General features: G+C 43.0%; 3 protein-coding genes across 4 annotated transcripts; 2 read left to right on the top strand and 1 right to left on the bottom strand.

Annotated features, from left to right (window-relative positions):
* The first annotated feature begins 1,369 nt into the window (after positions 1-1,369).
* Positions 1,370-3,058, top strand: LOC108107174. The gene is given in 2 exon segments (XM_017214590.2): positions 1,370-2,408; positions 2,411-3,058. Coding segments are annotated over 2 exon segments (1,230 nt in total). The 5' UTR covers positions 1,370-1,459; the 3' UTR covers positions 2,692-3,058.
* A 502-nt stretch (positions 3,059-3,560) lies between these two features.
* Positions 3,561-10,183, top strand: LOC108107015 (HEAT repeat-containing protein 1 homolog). The gene is given in 6 exon segments (XM_017214359.2): positions 3,561-4,328; positions 4,330-4,778; positions 4,903-5,153; positions 5,214-6,343; positions 6,345-8,910; positions 8,974-10,183. Coding segments are annotated over 6 exon segments (6,264 nt in total). The 5' UTR covers positions 3,561-3,608; the 3' UTR covers positions 10,122-10,183.
* A 212-nt stretch (positions 10,184-10,395) lies between these two features.
* LOC108107016 (sodium/hydrogen exchanger 9B2) lies at positions 10,396-20,247 on the bottom strand. Of its 2 annotated transcripts, none has more exons than XM_017214361.2 (6): positions 19,977-20,247; positions 13,844-14,158; positions 13,514-13,631; positions 12,450-12,704; positions 11,887-12,059; positions 10,396-11,774 (listed from the first exon to the last, which is right to left on the bottom strand). In XM_017214361.2, exons 2-6 carry the CDS (start codon positions 14,144-14,146, stop codon positions 10,494-10,496), a joined length of 2,130 nt encoding a protein of 709 aa, XP_017069850.2. In that variant the 5' UTR covers positions 14,147-14,158; positions 19,977-20,247; the 3' UTR covers positions 10,396-10,493. The 2 variants fall into 2 exon arrangements, with proteins under 2 accessions (XP_017069850.2, XP_017069849.2); XM_017214360.2 differs by lacking the exon at positions 19,977-20,247 and adding an exon at positions 14,239-14,336.
* Between the last annotated feature and the right edge of the window lie 223 nt (positions 20,248-20,470).

Raw genomic sequence — 20,470 nt, 5'->3', positions numbered from 1 at the left:
AATAAATGAGCAAATATTCATAAATTATTAACGCAGGAGCCGCTGCTGTGCGGGCTGACAAAAGACAGCACAAATACCCAAAATATTTTGCCAAAGCATTTAGAAGGACAATGAGGCACGAACCAGATGACAGAATCCGGGGAAGAATAGCAAATCCCCGCAGCAAATAATTGAGCCTCATAAAGGAAATATCATTCATTGATTTTCCCCCGGCAACCACAACAGACTCTCGACCTCTCATTCTCCCCCAGCAAGTGGATGAAGTCGTCGGACTCTCGGAAGTGGGACCGGGAATGGGGTGGCAAGTGGTAGATAGGTAGATGGGTGGTGGGTCATGGGGCTTCTGTCATCGGCAATATGGACAACTGACGAAACTATCCACCGAACGGTGAAGGAAGACTTCCACACGAATCCGAAATCTATGCTCCGTCATGATTTGCACAAAAAACTTGAGCCGGCAAATTTGTCGGTGGCAGAAAGGACACAAGAAATATGGAGGGAAAAGGACAAAGCAAAGCTAAGGACGAGCCAGGGACTACCAATGATAAATTATTGAGGGATTTCTGTTAATTTGATGACACTGATGATGGCCAAGGACAGATTATCCTGCCTAAAAAAAAACATACATATATGTATTTGTAAAGATTCGATTCTTAATTGTCATTCTGAGAATGATTTATTTTTTTTAAAACATTTTGAAATATTTTGATTTTGAAAATGAAAATAAACTGGTTGTTTATTACTTGCACCTGATTTTGGCTGTCTATGAGGTTAATTTTCACAATTTAAAAACATTTTTTTTTACAAATCATTCAAAGGTAATATTTTAGACCTTAGCTCCTCCTTAGCTTTTTTGTGATTTTAAAACCATGCAATATTTCCAGGTCAAAAATCAAGTAAGTCTACAAAAAAAAATGAACATTCATTTTGGTACACCTATAAATATCTTTTATTTTTTAAACTTATAATTAACATTACTTAAAGTAACTAAATACAAATAATATTAAAATTATTAACGTTTAATGCCAAGTACTATATATCTCTACATTGAGCTTATTATTGCTTGTATTACTGTATTGGTAAAACCCAAAAGTTAACTTTCTGTTAAAAAATAAAATCAGTCTTATGAATTCTGACATTCTACACAGTACTCATAGTACTTTCTTTGTGCAAAAATGTAGTCAAAAACTTTAACCCTTATGCTACCAAAATTTCATGATAATCAGAGTATAATTGTTAAAGAACTAAGTTTTATACCTGCCAGCATTCCACTGACTACAACTAACGAACTTAGCAAAGTTACACACCCGCTCAATACTGTCACCTTTTTCGATCGCGATGGGGAATCGATAACAAACAAATGTCAATCGACGCACTGAGAGCTCAGAAGTTATCTGAAACAAAAACAAGCAACCCATGCAAATAGCATATCAATTCGAAAGTTTAAAATTCGCCCAAGATGAGCGCGTACTACAGGCGCGCGGCGCTGCGTAACAAGAGCCCCAGTCGGGGATCTGTTGAGGCAGATATGAACGAATCCGGATACACATCCTTCCGGGCGCTGCATAACTCAACCGCGGAGACGCCATTTTTGTTGGAGGACGCTGAAGGCGAGAACTGTCGCAATGTGTCGAACACCTCAATTTTGGTTCGGGGATTTTCTACGCCCAGTGGCCATCAGGAGCAGGACCTCCACTGGGGCAAGCCACATCCCAAGAAGCTGCCGCATAGGCGATGCTCTGTGGAGGGGGAGCCCTTTTCGATGACGTCCCTCCTGCAGGAGGAGCACAGTGTGAAAAAACGGAGAAAGCATTTTCAACCACCACACAGCAGTCCAAAAAAATCCAAGAAGTTGCTCTTCCCCCAACTTGATCAACCACCGCCCAAGAACCGATTCTATGGCGGCGTGGAGCATCTGGACATCGTAGCCAAGCTTGCCCAAAACAAACCGGCCCTGGAATGCATTTTGCGCCATGTCGGCAGCCACACGCTGGACGTAATGACTCAAGTATCAGCAGCCTGGAAGCAAGCCGTTTACAGCAGCCAACAGGATTTGGAGCGCCTGCAGAACCATCGGCTCAAACTAACCCTAACCAAAGAGAATCACTGCGTGCCCAAGCGGTGCAACCATGTGCCCAAGGCAAACCATACCGTGCCATTGCAAACCTCAAACCACAGCAGTCTGGCCAACAGTGCCGCCTCGCTTATGGACTCAGGGAACTCTAGCATCCACTTGAAGGAAGTGGATGCCGGTAGAGTTCTGCGCGAGCAGGCGCAGCGCGTAAAGTGTCCACGCTGCGGTAGAGGCAGTCGGGTTTTTATCAGTGAGGCAGCTAGGAGCGGTGACGTAGCGCTGTCCCAAACATTGCCCATCGGACGCAACAACAGCACATTCCTCAACACAGGCGGACCCCTCTCAAGCGATTCTTGTCTCTGGACCTCGACGAAATGAGGACCCCAACGCAAGCACCCGCTTACAACTTCGCCGAATGCACAAGTGTCATCTGCCAGTTCCGGTTTTGCGTCAACTGTCTGTGCAAGTCGCATCCCGGCGAGCGTTGCCTGGTCACCGAATTGGACACGCCCTCTAAACTCATGATGCCCCGTGAACGGCTCACGCCACCACAACGCGCCCAGAACCGCGATCCCAAGATCAGAAGGAAAAACTCGCTCAAGCGGCTCTGCTTTTAGCCATAATATAGGTTTTATATTTACGTTTAGTATTCGATTTGCCCAAATCTCATTAATTCCATATTATGATCATCGCATTAAGTTCAATTTTGTCATCACAAACATTCTCACATTTGTTTTTAGATTGTTTATGTTAAGGTTTGTCAGAAATCTGTACCTCAGAGAGATTAAGTACTTTTCACATACGCGAAACATAAATATTTTTAATACTTAGAAACTTAGTACATAAAAGTTTTGCTGTTCTGTACAATACTTCTCTTAAGTTTATTTTGTTCTATGAACTCTCGAAAAGTATTAAGGACCATTTGGTCATGTTTGTTTTTAAATTTAAAAACTTGTAAACCCTCAAATATATTTTATCTAGATATCGAAAAACAAGTCTTTAAATTTTGGTTTTGTTATTTAGAAAATTTTCCCTTTAGTTTGGAAAAAAAATCTTTAATACTTAGAGATTTTATACAAAAACTGATCTACATTTTAATGCTATACTACTTTTCCAATAAAACATTTTCAAGTTATTAAAAAAAACTATCAAATAATTAAGAAGAGAGTCTTTAAGGCGTTATAAATTTCCCATGGCCTTTTTCGATTTGTTGTTTTTAGTTTTTTGGTTATCACTTATAAAAAATATTTAATGTTCTACTAATACTATATCTAAATTGTTTTGGTGGAACATATAATCTGGTAATTAATTAAAATATATATTTAAAAAATCCTATTAACACGGTTCGTGAATATGCTAATTCCCATGTAGGCGATTGTGAATTTTCCAGGCTTTTTGTTGATAGACTCTGGTGACCAGAGTCTGGTCACACTAACACAAACACGTGTGGAGCGCGGTCGCCGCACGGTTTATTATTTTTTTTTGAATAAAGAAGAAATTTAATTATAAAGAAATAAAAGAAAGGCCGTTCAAGATGAGTACCGCTTTGGCCCAGCAGCTGCAGAAATTAGCGGCTCCGCAGTCGTCCATCACTTTGGTGGATGCACGAAGTCGAGCCTCCTTGCTTTTCGATCCCAAGGAGGCGGCTACCAAGGACCGAAAATCCATCTACGAGATTGGGGTAGTGGGATTGCAGGAGCTGACCGACTTCAACCCGGCCTTTAAGGAGTTCCAGCTGACGCTTTTTGATGAGGCTACATTAACATTGGAGCGATCCGTTGAGCTGCCTGAGGTCAACAAAATGCTGGACGCAGCCATCGGAAAATTCCTGCGCCTTTTATCGCCCTACCTCCTGTTGCGCCCTGCTCACTTGGCCTTCGAGTGGCTTTTGCGTCGATTCCAGGTGCACGAGTACAACCGCAACGAGGTGATGGCCCTAATTCTGCCATACCACGAGACCCCTACCTTCGTAAAGATATTAAAGACCATGAGGCTCCGGTCATCGGATGCGGATTGGTACTGGCTGCGACCGTTGCAGCGTCCTGCCGTCCCACTTGCTAAGACGGCCATCATCAACAGAGCTGCCAGCAATCCTGCATTCCTGGGCTTCATTTGTCAGAACACCCAGAAGACGGTCAAGGAACTGGGTCCGAGGGCCCACCAACTGCAAGCCCAGATCAACTTCTATGCCACCGTCGTGGTGGGCGCCTTGCAGACGGCGAAACCTCTGCAAGATTGGCATATAACAACGATCTTTGGAGTCCCTGCTGCGTGGTTTGGTTTCGGATAACATTGATTTCATGGCCGCTGCCTATGTAATCGTCGCCCAGCTCGTCTCCCGCACCAAGCTGAAAAGCAAGGTGTGCAACGCCCTCCTCGAACGCGTGGCCAATTGCCCGTTCGAAAGGCTGCACAGCGAATCCCTGCTTCTGCTCATATGCATATATGGCAAACAGCAGGCCGCAGTGCCTCAATTTAAGCCCGAAACCGTCCTCAATCTGGTTGGCCAGAAGTGGCTCATCTCGACTCTGGCCTCTCTGGCAAAAAGCAATATTGCCATTCAGTCCATTTGCATGCCACTCATCACGGGCTCTGTGGCCGCCATTAGAGAGAATGACGCTGCCTCCAACTCGTGCAAACAATTCTTGGACAACCTTCTTTCGGATGTGCCAATGGCAGTGCCGACTGCCCAGCAATTGATTAAGTAAGTATTTCAAGTCAAAAATGTCCAATTATTTATTTAGTTTTAGTGTTATTTTATAATTAGCGGTAAATAAACTCACAAATCAAATGAAATTATTTCAACTTTTTTATGACACCTTTTTCAGTTGCTTTCTGGATACTTTCGTGGAAACAGAAAGCGAGGCACCAGAGCCAATGGAAACCGATGACGATACCATAGTAATTGATTCTGACGATGAGACCGAAACGGAAAAGACCAGCTTTCAAACATGGTTTTCCTCTTACCTCGAAAAGCTGGAGAGACGTTATGCGGAAGCTTTTGATTTGAGTGTTAAGGAAGCATTAAGAACGAAATCTGCTACAAGTAATCGCAAAAAGGCCTTGAAGTTGGCCCTAGGTATGTAAATTAGGATTATCTCGCTCCAAATTGTAATTTTATAACGTTATTTGCATTCAGGATTCCGTCTCAATACCACCGATGAGAAGGCAAAGCACGCATACGAGAAGCTTTACCACTACAGCGCAGACTGGCGACTGGCTGCTGTTCAGCAACTGCTTAAAAACCTGAAGTCGTCTAAAAAACGAGAGAGAAGCTTAAAGCTACTTCAAGAGTGTCTGTCAGACAGGATCAATGATGACAGTGGTTCTGTAGTGTCGGCTATGCTTTCTTTATCAACTGAAGAGCTTGCTGAGATATTAGGTTCTGTACCTCTAGCCCAAACCCTTTGCAGTCTACTAAACCGTGCTCAATCTGAAAAGGATGAAGAGTGGCGACCTGTGGTTTCGTTGGCTGTCCGCCACCTGACCTCAGACCTTGTAAGCGGCTATTATGACAAAAATCTTGTCTTATTGGCGCTGATGCCGCTGCTGTTTCCTGGTGAGGCTCTGGCAGAGCATGAGCATACGGCTCTTCTTATTCTGCTCACTAGTGATTTCTCCTGCAAAGTTCCATTTTTATCTAAGCTAAAAGTGAGCCAGGAATTCAGCGATTTTAAAGCCAATGAGCATCGTCAGCATTTTCTGGATGTGATAGCGAGCAGCAGTGAGGAGTTGCTAAGTCAAGAAAGGGCGCTTCTACAAAGCATAGAAGATCACGGAGGTGAAGCTTACATACAGGATGCCTCCCAGTTAACCCACCTGTTACTTCTGCTGACTGCTTATGCCAAAAAAGAACTGCACCCACTGGAAAGCCTTCACATGCTGGAAAAAATTGTACTGTACGGTCGACGTATGCAGTTTCGTGTAACTAACAGAAATCGCAACTCTCAGAATGTTGCCCCTGTCCAATTGTATGTGGATTTTCTTTTGACTTTGGTTAAGAACACCAAATGGACAAATCTGTCTGCGACGCCTTGGAATCAGTTGACTGATGAACTTCGTCTTTGTCTGAGGCTGTTAGAAATAATTTGCGCACAAGTCTTTTCGGAACGGATTGATCTGCCAGAGCGTCAGGAATGGACCCGAGCATTACAGCAAAGCCTACAACTGATTTTGCCTGAAGCCCAAGAAAGACTGGATTTCCTCTCCAACTTCTACGTCTTCGATCGATTGCCGGAATTGTGGCATCGGGACTCCGACTATGCCGTGTTTCCGCCTGCAGGGTTTCTTGCTGCTGGAGGCGGTGCTGTCTAACCCAAAATCGCAGCTGAATTGTAGTCTTGTTCATGTGTTGCGGGTGGCCAACGCCTGCGGATCGCCTCTACAAACCCTACGAGTTCAGGCCGTTAACACGCTGGAATTGATTAGTAATCGCAAACTAGTGTCCCATGTGGAGCAATTAGTGAGATCGTTACTTCAGCGGAAGAGCGAACTGGGCATGGACCATGAACAGTATGCCCTGATTCTGTACACAATTTTGGACCCAGAGAAGGCCACGGCTAAGGAAAAACTGGTCCTGTCCAAGCTAAAGAGATCTATTTTAGCATTGGCCTGTGATTCCGAGCAACCGCCCATTTATACCGCAGCTTTGCTTGCGGCTCTCAAGCACGTGAACGAAGAGCATTTCTTATCCGATTTACTACCGCTGGGGCTTGAATCCCTTAAGAAGATCACTACGGGCGATGGCACACAGCATTTGAAACAGCTGCCGTGGCCACATAGTGAAATTTACAAGTCGGTATTGGAAAAATTCGAAGGACGTGTTGCGTTGAATGTTTTGCTCCGGAAACCTCTGGCTTGGACGCTGTTCGAGGAGAGTTTCGCTCACGACGACACCTACGTTTTACTGGAACAGAAGCTCCAACCTCTTCCCTGCGTTCTTCTTAATAGTCTATCACCTGAGACGTTTGAGCAAATGCAGCCCAACCACAAGCTATCTCTCATTAAGCTGATTGTGAAGGCGGCTACCAACTCGGACAACGATAGTATTTTCCTGGCCAGTCATCGATTGTTGAAGCGCTGCCGCTTGGAATGCCAGCCTCTCGTGCCTATGCTGACGGAGACGGCAAGCACAAAGGTGCAGGAGAAAAATCCCAAAAAACGACTCTCTGTAGCGGTCCAACAACTAGATCTGACCAGCCCATCCTGGAAGCAGGGAATGACTCTTCTCGAGCTATTGGAACATAAGAAGCAGCTTGTTGGAGCTGAGTTGCTGATTCCTTCGCTATTCGAACTGCTTCAAGCCTGTCTAACGCTGGAAGAGCAGAGTGCTGCCGAATATCCCAAACAGCTAATTCTCTCCAGTTTGCTACACTGTTGCCAAACGGCCCAGTCAGCTGGCGTGCAGCTTGTTAAGGCTCTGCCCGAATCTTGCTTCCGCATCGAACTGGTGGTGCAGTGCCTAAGGAATACCCGCAATCCACAGACCCAGCAGCACGCCCTACTTTTCCTGACGCACTGTGCCGGTATGTATCCGCAGCAGGTGTTACTCAAGATCGTCGAGATATTTACCTTCGTGGGTTCCACGGTGGCCCGTCACGACGATGCCTTCAGCTTACACATTATCCACAATGTTGTTGAGTCAATTATTCCTATCCTGCTGCTGAACACTGGACATAGAGAGTTGGTTATACCCGTGCTCAAGGTGTTTGCTGATATTTGCACGGATGTGCCTATACATCGGAGATTGCCTCTTTATGCCACCCTCTTCCGCGTCTTAGAGCCCAAAGAACATCTTTGGCAGTTCCTATGCATTGTATTCGAGTCGCAAGTGATTTTGGAGGTTTCCACAGACAAGTCGCGGCTGGACTTTGCTCGCGAACTTACTCTGATGTTCGAAGATCCAACCATTGGCTTACAAACTAGCGTATGTCTGTTGGAACACTTGGCCAAATTGCCTGCAAGCAAAAGCGGTCTGAAGGAGAATACCGATACGTCAACTTTATTAACGGAAGAACAAATCTTTGATGTGGAGACACACACGTTCAAGCAGTTGCGCCACTACAAGTACCTTATCATGGACTTCCTATCTGGAATCAGCAGCTGTAACGAATGGCAGGCGAAAATGAAACGGCCAGACCCGACAGAGTTATTGCCCTACTATCAGGACTTTATCCTGAAGACACTCGCATATGTGGGCGTGATTAATGTATCTTTGGAAGCAGCCACCGAAACGCCTTCTCTGGAGAAGTTCTGGCGGGTGTTGGCTAACCATGCCCACGATGTCTTGGATAACGCCATCGGTCTACTGGCACCGGAACATTTTATCAGCGTGATCACCGAGCTACTGCAGCACGATCATGTATATGTGCGCATTAAGGTCTTGGACCTGTTGGTGACCAAGTTAGGCCCTACAAGTGATTATTTCCAGCAGTCGTCAGCGGAACACTTTGGAGTTCTCTTCACTCCATTACAGGAGATAATCAATGGTATTTTGGAAGGCGGTTCCAGCACTGCACTGCAGGCGAAGCTTCAACAGACTGCATTGCATGCTTTACAGCTCTTGGCCTTCCACCACGGGCGGGACTTTATTGAGCAATGCCGCTCCTTACTGGCTACACTGACCAAGATCACCAAACGGAGAGCTAATGTGCCCAAGGCAGTGTTAGGTAATGTTGTACTGACCCTTGTCGAGATTTGTGCAAGTCTCAAGGCCCACGCCCTAGCACAATTACCCAAGTTTGCGCCCCAGCTTACGGAGTTGCTGAAGGAGCAGGTTCACCAAATGGCCACTCTCAAGCAAGGACCAGACTACGTCTGTGTCACTTTGGTAACATGTAAGTCACAAATTTTTTGGAAATATAAATTCCTTTACTAAAATTCGTTCTCTTATTTTACAGCTCTTTACAAGCTTTTTAAGGCTCTGCCGCTATTCCTGGGACCCTATTTGGTCGACATCATAGCGGGTCTGGCCCGTTTATCGGTACAACTTGAGAGTCCACAATTGATGCAGGATAAACGCACGCAGGCGCTAAAGCAGCGACTTGTTGAAGTTTGGGAGGCAGTCGCCCAAGGCGTGGAAGTCCGCATCCTTGTTCCCAGTTGCGCAAAGACCTTCTCCAGTCTGTTAGAGCAGCATGCTTATGATGAGTTGGGACAACTGATGCAGCAGCTCCTGCTACAAAGCATCAAACACAATACAGCGGCACAATTACAGGCAGTTCAGGATCTCCTGAGCGAGCTGTTCCTGCAAGCCCTAGACTTCCGGCTGCATGTTCGCGGACGCAGCTTGCAAAGGCAACTGGTTTCAGATGTGGAGGCTTCCATTGCCGAGACATTCGTTACATGGATCCTAAAGCTATCCGAGACCAGTTTCCGTCCCATGTACGCTCGAGTTCACAAGTGGGCGCTGGAGAGCAACTCAAAGGAAACTCGTCTTACCTACTTCCTGCTGACCAACCGGATCGCCGAAGCTCTAAAGTCATTGTTTGTACTATTCGCGAGTGAATTTGTCGAAGACTCGTCTCGATTGCTGGCAGAGCACAATTCTACTCGACCGGAGTTCGAAGTCGGAGATCCGGAAGATGATGTGGAGCTGTTAACGGCAATACTGAACACTCTACATCATGTCTTCTTGTATTGCAGTGAAGACTTCATCAACGAGCATCGCTTTAACGCGGTGATGTCACCACTGGTTAATCAATTGGAGAACCAAGTGGTACTGGAAAATGAACCGCTCCAGCAAGTTCTTAGCAATACTATCGCTCAGTTAGCGGTGGCCACCAACGATGTGATGTGGAAGCAGCTAAATAGCCAAGTGCTCCTTAAGACCCGCACTCCTACGCCCGAAGTAAGAATCCTGGCATTCAACAGCTGCGTAGCCATTGCACGCAAGCTTGGTGAAAGTTATGCTCCCTTATTGCCGGAAACGGTTCCCTTCATTGCTGAACTGCTGGAGGACGAGCACCAGCGCGTGGAGAAGAACACTCGGAGTGCGGTACAGGAGCTGGAAACCATTCTAGGCGAGCCTGTGCAAAAATATCTTTAACAATGTAAATGAGAAGGTTTTTTTCAACTGTGAAATGTTAATAATATATTCTTATATGGAAATATTAATATTTTTTTCCTTGTTCACAACTCGTTTGTTTGATAACTCGACGAAGATTTGAAGAAAATCAAATCAACCAACACAGAGAAAAGGGGCAAGTATGGGTTTACTTAATATTTCATGAAATTAATAGGAGTATTGTCTTTTTTTTAATATCCTAAGACTACAATATGGAAGATCGTTCAAAATACGACTTCAAATGGAAAACTAGTAGTTTATTAACTAAGTCATTTATTTCGGAATGCAGGGTCCGCTTAATCTAGTGTACAATAAGAAAACAATCAACATTATTCTTGGCACAACAAGGCGGTACTATGTGTTGTAGCTATAGGAAATGGTGGGGATGTGGGCGTTGTTTAGCGTGTTGTCGTGCGTCTCCTTATCTTCGGGAATCTCGGGATCCTCGCGCTCCTCCTCCTCGTCAATGATGCTGATATCGCGAATGGACGGCCGGTGGCTACGACGCCAGCCGCTGAGATCCTGCGGCTGCTTGGTCTTAGTCAGCAGTTTGGTACCTGTCACCGAGATCATGATTGCTCCGAGTGGAGCTGTCAGAACGATGCTGAACACACAGATCGTCTGCACAATGTTTGCCCAATTGCGTTCGTCGTCCGAGGAGTTATCGTCCAGATGCTTGAGGGCCACTGGTCCTAGAGCTGCCTGTACTGTTGCCTTGGCCATCCATGACAATCCCACAAAGAATTTCTCTTTGGTGTTGAGGCGATCGCCAAATGCAATGCCCGCCGTTGTGAAAATACGAAGGATGGCGCCCGTGAAGATGCAGGCCGCTCCAATAGACACCGTGTGCGAGTCCAGCTCGCGAATCTTTATGGTGGCACCGGTTAAACCAAACAGAATAGGTTCAAAGATCATCCAGAAGATCTCAAAGGCGGTGGACACCGGGTTATCCTCCACATCCCAGCCGTCCTTGCACCAGAACAGGTTGGAAACAAAGGCTGAGAACACGACGGCCAAGGGTCCAGCACCCTCAAATCCCAGTTCCTCGCTGCCGTAAATGGCCATTAATCCGCCGGTGAAGAGTAGCAGCGTCCGCAACGGCACCACATATGCGTCGCCCTTCTCTGGGAAGATGCGGGCCAGCGATCCCCAGACAACGCCAAATCCAAGTCCACCCAGGATGCAAACCGGAGCTTGGGCAATCTGATAGGCCAGACCCTTGTCGGAAAACATCACTGTGCTGATGATGCCAAAAATGGCCACAGACAAAGCATCGTCCACTCCGGCCACGGCCACCACCAACGTGGGAATACCCTTGGCCACGCCATAGCCCTTGGTTCGCAAACGGAACAGGCAGGGCACCACGACAGCTGGCGACACAGCAGCAATGATGGAACCCAATAGGAAGGCCCAGATCCAGGGCAGATCCAGCAGGAAACGCGACATTACGGCCATCACAACCGCCTCCACGCACCACGGGATGATGCCCAGCTTCAAGATCGTCTTGTACACCTTCTTAAAGGCCTCCGGCTCCATTTCGAGACCAGCTCGAGTCAGGATTATGGTAAGTGCAAACTTGCGCAGGTGGGCCGTCACCTTTGAGAAGTCGCCATCTATATCCGCCCAGCCCACGTTCTGAAAATTTTAAAATTAGGAAAAATTAACATTTAGGTTAGATAAAAGTTTTCTGAATTCATATTTTTGCTCTCGATTTCTTAATTAAACGTAAATTATGTTCGCTGCTCACCTGAAAAAGAATGCCCACCAGGAGCATGCCAATTAGACGTGGCAAGGTAGTCAGCGATATCAGGTAGCCACCAAAGTTTGCGGCCACAGTGAGAACGACTAGACCGAACAGCTGTCCTCCAGGGGCGGCTGAGTCGCCTATGATCACAAAGGCCGTGATCCAGATAAGGACACCTAAAATTCAGAAAGGAAATAGATTTATGAATCAGGTCTTGAAAAATCATTGCAAACGTCAATTACGAAAATCAATTTAAAAAATGTTAGCAATGCATTTAAGCATTTTCAGTTATGTTTCATTAGACTATATACGAAAATTAAATATTATTATTTATTATTGTTTACTTATTAAGGCCGACAGAAACGAAAGTTTGACATTGAAGAACGTAGAGTTGTAGAGTTGTTGTTAAAAAATTTAAACACAGGTTTTAGTGATTTAACCTTTTCATATATTCGCATAAAGCTTATTCGTAGAGTAAACTGCCGATTTCATTTTGAAACCTCCTGAATCTAAAATGGTCTCTCAGTTTCTTACAATTTGTAAAACCAATCAAATAGTTTGCTTACCAATCAGAATAATTGAAATAAGGCGAGATACCGTTCTGAAGGTGGGACAGAGCGGGTAGGGGAATATCTTCTGCCAGAAGGGTGGCTCCCAGGATGCAGATGGCTCCTCGCCGCGGCACTTCAGGCAGAATGTGTACATCCAGGACTCCTCCACATAGTTGGCCCCGCCATTGCTGTCGCCCACGGACGTGTGTCCCATCTGGTGGCCATTGTACTTCGAATTGAGCACGTCCAGCGCATTCTGACGATAGTTTTCTGTGAAACAAAATTGTTGCAATTCATTAATGAAACAGTCTAACAATTTCGATGAGTACGCAAGTACCTAGATCTCAATAGACCGCAAGAAAATTATCTCGTCAGCCATCATGGATCTCTAATTAGGTGATAACTATGGGCATAATATCGAAGGGGAACGCTTGCTTGCATACGTCAAAGGCAAGACCTACGCAATAATATTCGGTATTGGTAGAGACCACTTCCAACGTCCCGCTAATTGATAATGTCAACTGGAAAATTAAATAGACGCAGAACCATTGCCTTCGATCAAACAGTCAATTTAACTCGAGATATTTGCATTTTTCAACTGTCTAATATAAGCCAATCAATCGCAACTAGACCGTAACAATCAGGTACTGGCCTTTTTGGGAAACTTCCTATCATATTTTGGAAAAAATAACACTGTCAATAAGAAGTTTAAAAATGTGCCAAAGCATTGCCAACTCTAGATAGTTTGAAATAGACATATATTTTACAAAATAATTTATACTTAATGCCCTCAAAATGAATACTTGCACGTTTTCAAAAGTATTTAATTGTTCATTGTGGCGCCTCTGATAAAAGTTTTTATAAACGTGTCCGCTGGGGAAATACCCAATTGAACGGGCTTAAGACGGAGGTGTAGACAATGTACGTCGCAGACTATATAAGAAATATTTTCAGAGTATAAGAGATATGGCATACCTTCATGACAGGAATTACCTGATTATCTATTTCAAGATAAAGTTTCTAATCAACTATATATATGTCTAGTTACGATCCTTAGATCAGTGTTTTTTTCCACTTACCATAGCTATGTGTTGAGGCCCGATCACTTTCGTTGTCGGGAATATTGTGGGGAGCTGTGTCCTTCAGAATGCTCTTCCTTCGCGCCGGGCCAATATCCGTGTGCGAGTGTGTGGAAGTCTGCGATGGGAATACCAATCGAAGTTATTTTCACTGAATAACAAACCGTTATCGTTAGCACAAGTCTACGACCGTGTGACAATAATATACTTTCATTAAGAGATTATATGGCCAGTGCACATAGAAAATCCGTTTTTACGATGCAACTATCAACCGAAATAATCACAATAGCCAGCTAATAGTGAATTGCTAAGTCCTCCCTGCATGCTTACCTGTGAAATTTTACGCCTTGGGTTTTGCTCGTAGGCGGGATTATCGTAGCCGAGACCTCCGGACCCTCCGATCACTGGCGGATCGGAAATAATGCTGACCCGTCGCTTGGGTTGGCTATCGATGACGATGGTGCTCTTGTGGTTGCCAGCCCCATTGCCACTTCCATTTGAATTGGGCATAGGGACATCGCTGGGCACTGGGATCGGGGTTGGTGCTATTATGGTCGTCGGGGTGGTTATGGTCGCCGGAGCTCCGACGACGGAGGGATCTTCGCGAGCTCCTGGCTCTCCCGTGGCCGTCATCGTCTTATGGATCTAACGTAGAAAAGTTTATGATCAGCGAACGTGGCTCGATGGATGGTTTTATGGTCTGATTAATGGCTTTTAAGGCTTACACTAAACATCTGACGGCGTCGCGAATCAAAAGTATAAAAATATTAATGAACGATACGCGAGTTTTACAACTATCTCGTTCGACGTTTAGCAATGAAATAAATTCATTACCATTAGGTGGCACTCTGCCAGCTGCAGGTGGACACACACACTCATGTACAGGCACCTGCTAAATACACTGGGCGAAATGTCAAGGCGCTAATTGACAATCCAAACAGTTATTTATCACTGCCAATGAAGGTAATATATAAAGTTATTTTAAGCTGATTGTGAGAATCAAATTTTTTTATTCCTTCCAATAAATTTATTTATTTATTGAGTGATTTAATAGTTTATTTATTGTGTTTATTTTGCAACTTTTATTAAACAATGTTACAAATGTTATATTATTAAGTCAATTTTTAAAAAAGTAGTAAATTATTAATGAGAAAAACATTTTTTCTCTGTAACTATTTGTTAAGACAATGTCTAGGATCTGTTAATTAACCATAAGAATATCAATATTAACCATAATATATCAATATTAAATGAGAAATTAACCCACAGAATCATCCCACTTTTTATTTAAATAAAATCATAACAGCATTCCTATAAATCGAACCCTATTAAATATATTAGATATCAAAACCATTTAATATAATTTAAATATAGTTTATTTTTGCCAGTGCCTTTGTGGACTTGTGAAAACGTTAAAGACTAACGTAAATATTAAATAAATATTGTAAAAACTTCTAAAACCTCAATAAAAATTAACAGCAATTAGCTTTAATTATATCACTCGGCCCGAAAGAGACACATGATATGAGGTCTGGGATATGGATACCATATGTACTCATACCTTTTCCTATGAATATGTAAAACCTGGTCGGTTCCCGCTTTGATGACCAAGAAGTGTTTTAGCCATTTGTTTGACTCTCAATTATGACGCGTTTTATCTAAATAAATTCACGTGAGCTTAATTTCATTTCAGTTTCCGTCTCTTTTTCCCGTTTTTTGTTTTCTAACAGCGCGTCGAGATGTCTCGAAATAATGAGGCTGAATTGATTATTTTATACGTTCGGTGATTATTTGTTTTTCGGGGCTTTCCGTTGTTTTTGCTATTTTTTTTAGCTTCTGCGGCGAGGAGAACAAAATGTGACATCAAGTCATGCGGTTCGTTAGCTGAAATCAAACAAAACCACAGGCATGTTGGTTGCCTGGCAAAATGTTGATTTAAAATTGTTTTTTTTTTCTCTCCCCTGAAGTTGTTCCAAAGTTGCGTTATTCGATTCGCTAATTTATGGCTCACACAAAGGCTTGCAGCAAATAGCAGGTGACAAGTCTGTCCGAAATGCGAACAAATTGATTTAACAGCTAGAAAAGGGGTTGATAACACTCTTGAAGGGGCAAGAGCAAGGGCAAGAAAACTTCGGTATAATAAGTATGCTGATCTTTTTCATTACAACTACTTTGTCATTAAACAATGTGCAACATGTTGACTTTATTCACGCTCTGATTAGAGCACTAAATATAGACTTAAATGGACAGGAAACAGGGGAAGACAGCCGTAGCTCTGATATCAGGAAGGTTGGGGACGCAAAAAGTCTATTTGCCATCACAACTGCATAATTGGCCAGACACGCTCAATGTTTTCAATTTTCACCTCTAATTAGCGCCGATTCAACAAAACCCCGCTATTGATATGAGTAATTTGCTGTAAGCAAAATTGTTTTAGACAATATTTATGCTTGGACAGTCACCCCAGGAGCTGTTGCCTCAGGCTTTCCGGTCTTCCAACTCATTCTTAATCTGGAGCGAAGCCTAAAAAACTCGAGTAAGTCTGTTGTTGTATTTTGTTTTTTTTTTCGGGGGCTCGGGGTTCTAATTGACGCGTGTCTGGTATCATACAGACCCGAGTTGACAAACTTTTCGACACTTCATCATCATTATAATTATCATAATAATCATCGGCATATCATCGTCACGTGCTATCATGCGAACAAATGGCGAACAAAGCGGCTTAATTAGCATTCGTGTGTCATCTGTTGGGGTTTTAAGACATACTATACAAATATATCTGTCTATATAACCGTACACCAAATGGGCTAACGTATATACCCGCCTACAGGTCATCTGTAGGGTGAATAACTCGAGGGAATCCACTGCTAGGCAATTAAATGCGGAATTAAGATTTAAAACGAATTTTACGCGATTGTATATTATAACGATTTTGGCAATTTTACGGTACTTAATTTATACTTTCCAGATTAGCATTCGGCATTGATTTTTTTACAAAATATTGATCAAATATAAGAGCGATGAACATTGTAAAATATAACCAAGAAGCAAAAGAATAATTCGTAAAGCAATCTAAATATTTAATATTTGCCCATAACATTTAAACCAGTTTAAGGACTTAATTGGATTACGGACCATGAAAGCCCTTTGATTAAATAATTGAGCTAATTTTAGTTAAGGATATCTTGAATTTCCCTGTGAACCCTTGCCAATAATTTAAGCATTCAGCTTTGCTTCATCGGTTTTGCCGCTTTTTGACCTTGCCGGAGGTTGCCCCCGCCCTGAATCCACTCCGCCTCCTGCACCCACACCAAAAAGCATTTTGCATTGCCAACGAATGAACAACAGCGAGGAATGATTCTACGTGACATGTTTGCCTGATCGGATTGGCCAGAGCATAAGCAAATTCGAAGTAGTTAGTTAGCTTGGGTCAGTTGGCCGGAGTGGTTGTTGGCCAGTTGAAGGGCTGGGTACCTGGAGACAAAGCTGGAGAACTGGTCAGGGTCCGGATTACTTAGCACGAGCACTGCCAAGCCATTTTTGGCCGAAAAGGTTTTTCTTCGAACGCTTCGAGCCCCATTGCACAATGTTCGCAGCCAAATGGGGGCCAAAAGCATTTACATTTTACACCGATTTTGAAATTACGTACAGAGGTACCCCACCCGATTTTGGACGTGGCTTAGTATCAGGCTACCCGATGACGTGATTCACTTTCGAACCAGACGAGCCAACAAGAAACGCATTTCTGTTCTTCGATTTTGCTTTTGTAAATGACACTATTGTTGTCCTATTGCCGTTTTATTAATCTAATCGATTGGCTAGAACCGAGCGTTGTCTACAAAACTGCTCAATGATAGATAATCAGAACAGATAATAAGTTTCGCATTCTTACACAATTAATCCCCTGAGCACTTGAGTTCAGGGAGCGTGTAAATTTTGAGAACAATTCACTTGAATCACCACGAATTCAAATGGAGGGAAACTTCAGTTGGCTATTTCTACGGATTGTTATCACGCAGAGTCACATGTGGCCGACTGGCAGATATAGCAGGAGATATTGGACACTTGGCTAATCTCCCCGGGCTTTTTCCGGTTACGATTAGCCGGTTGTAGGGCATTGTTAATTAACTAAAGCTATGACGATTGTTGAATGAATCGTAGGTGTATCGTAGAGGTATATATAATATATGTTAAGCAATATGCCTTCTACTTTGTCATACCACAACAATCAGATTGATATCTATAAATCGTGATATTATCATAGGAATATTTTGAAAGACACTCTGATATCGGTTGTTTTTCCTGAAGATACCAATGATCACAGTTCAAAGCATTCTTAATTGGGTGTCAATAAAACAGAGTTTATTACCATGAATCGGTTCCTGGCTGTTTAACTTCAAATTGACGTCAATGAAGACGTCTCCAGCTCTCAGCTCCAGTTTTTCCACTCAATTGATCAATAATATTATGCCCCGAAAGAGTTAAGGAGAATTCTTTAAATAGAGCTCGATTGAAGTTATCAAGTCAAGTAGATGGAAACTTTTATTGCAGTTGGATTTCGTTGGAGCCATTCGTGGGTGAAGCTTTCACAAAGTTATCTTAGGTCGTATATTTGCATTAATTTATAGCAAATATAAAAGACTTTTCAATGATTGATCGCAGCATATAGAAGAGAATCCGTATAATATAATATGTTAGTGGCTTATCTGACAATAACGTCCGATAGCTAAGGGCGCTATAAACGAGTGTGTGTGCTATAACGAAAAAGATTTAGCCATAAAGATGAAATCAAGGAAAAAGGAAAATAAAAATCAACCGAACACTCGAGTGAGCCGATCATATAAATCGAATGGCCATTTGTTCGGTGAATCGATATGGGGAGGTGGTGGAGGTGGGGCTGGGACACCTTATCGTTGCGCCGGATGAGTTAATTGGCTTGTATTGCCCTACTACCCCAACTACCGTGTGGCGAAGTGTGAATTGTGATTGATTCCGAATGCTAAATACGCAGACGGGATCGGGTCCCCTTCAAAGTGCTTTCACGATTCCGATTCCGATTCCGATCGGATCGCGAAATATGTGTGATTACTCCACTTACGAGTGTTTCATTAACAGACCCACTCCACTCGAATATCAATCAGCCATGAATGTTATTTCTATATGATCGGTTTCGATTTCAGTTTTTTGGTTTCGTTTCTTTAATTGGGATTTCGGTTCAGGTGGATTCCCAAGAGGGTTTATCTCTCTCAATTGCGAGAATTGTTTATTAAAACATTATCAATATCTGTAATCCGTGGTCGGATCCACTTCACTCCGTTCTACACTTGGCTCGTCTGGCTTTGGCCTTTGTCATTATTGGCGTTGACAACTGCTAATTGTGGTAAGTGTTTATTGGCCCAATTTTCGAGGCATAAGATAAGATTCGGTCTGGGTTTCTCTTTTAATTATGCATGTCTTTCCTTTACATTTAGTAGGGCCGCCTTTGTATCTTAGGTCTTTAGAAGAGAGTTCCCCTGGTTATCTAAGCCGCAAAAATTACGAAACTAAATGATGAGTATTTTGGAGATGTTTTCAATGGCTCTCACTTATAAAGTTTGTACTTTTATGATATTATAAAAGTGATTTTCTAGCATGCGGCATGTTTTGATCTAGATCAAATATTATTGTTTTTGATGGGGAAACAGCAAAAATGTCAACTCTTAATATCAATGGGATGTTTATTAGTTTTACTTGATTATATAGGCAACAAGGCTAAGATTTAAAAAGGAATGGGTTATGGTAACTCATTACTTCAAAATTTCCCCTTTTCCATTTACTTAGATCAAATCTTTTTTAAATTTGAATTTGCAATATAAACTACTTTCTACCTATCAATTTAATTACATCTACACTCTGAAATGAGGAAGTCTTCCGATTATATTTTAAAATATAATGCATTACCGTTCCACGCACGGCGTAGTTAATTCATTCTTATTACCAATTTATCAACTCCCATTCCGACACAAATTAATGCGTTGTGGAACTCGTTGACTGCTTACATTAATGGCTTAACCCGCTCGAGATGTTCGATCAATAACATTTAAAATTATGATACAATTGGTAGCGCAGCAAATTGATTTTCCTCATGCAATAAAATATTCTTATGCATTCATTTCAAGTTCATTAAGAAATCATTCACATTTCATTAATTTCGGCCAATATGCAAATGCGCAGCGCAACGTAAATAAAGTGAAATATATGAACCGAAATTAATAACAGCTCAAAGTCGAAAGCGGGCGGGCGTTTTAATCATAAGCGAGTGTAATTTGCATTTGCACTTGTGGCTGCTTTCGGGGCATTTAATTCATGTTCCGCAAAAAAACACGTACAGCCAGAAATGTGAAATATCTAAAGTATTTACTTTATTACAGCCACTGAACTTGTGAAGGTGATGGTGGGAATAAGTTGAATGGGGGCAACCTACTTTGTATTCACACGGCGGGCAGGAAATTAGACAACTTTCGTTGATGTCTCAAATCTCTGGGCACTTTGTCACTTTTCCCAGAACTCTTTGTTTTCTCCACTTCACTTAGAACTCTTCTCGGAAGAGTGTGAGTTTGTCAATTAATTAAGACTGAGGAGTCGTTCAGGGTAAACTTTTACTTTCTCATTCGCACATCGCGATCCATGGAAACGAAAACTGAGGCGAAGACGATCCGCAACCTGCTTGAACACTCGACTAAATCGCTGCAAATTCCTGCAAGCGTTTTATAGGCACACTCACACACGTCTTCGAATACAGTCGAAAGAATTGAATTGAATCGAATTGAATCCGAATCCGAATCCGCTCTCTTTACCCACTCACTAACTCATTCACTCTCCGATTCCCGAAGAGCAGCACGAAGTTGTATCGCTTGTAAGTCATTCCTTCTTATCTTCTTCTGCGATCCGATCCACCCACCTGAGACTGAAGGTGGG

The sequence above is a fragment of the Drosophila eugracilis genome, unplaced genomic scaffold (assembly GCF_018153835.1).
Source record: "Drosophila eugracilis isolate 14026-0451.02 unplaced genomic scaffold, ASM1815383v1 contig_764, whole genome shotgun sequence".
NCBI lineage: Eukaryota > Metazoa > Arthropoda > Insecta > Diptera > Drosophilidae > Drosophila > Drosophila eugracilis.
The sequence above is the reverse complement of the archived record's forward strand: the minus strand, read 5'-3'. Positions and strand labels throughout refer to the sequence as shown.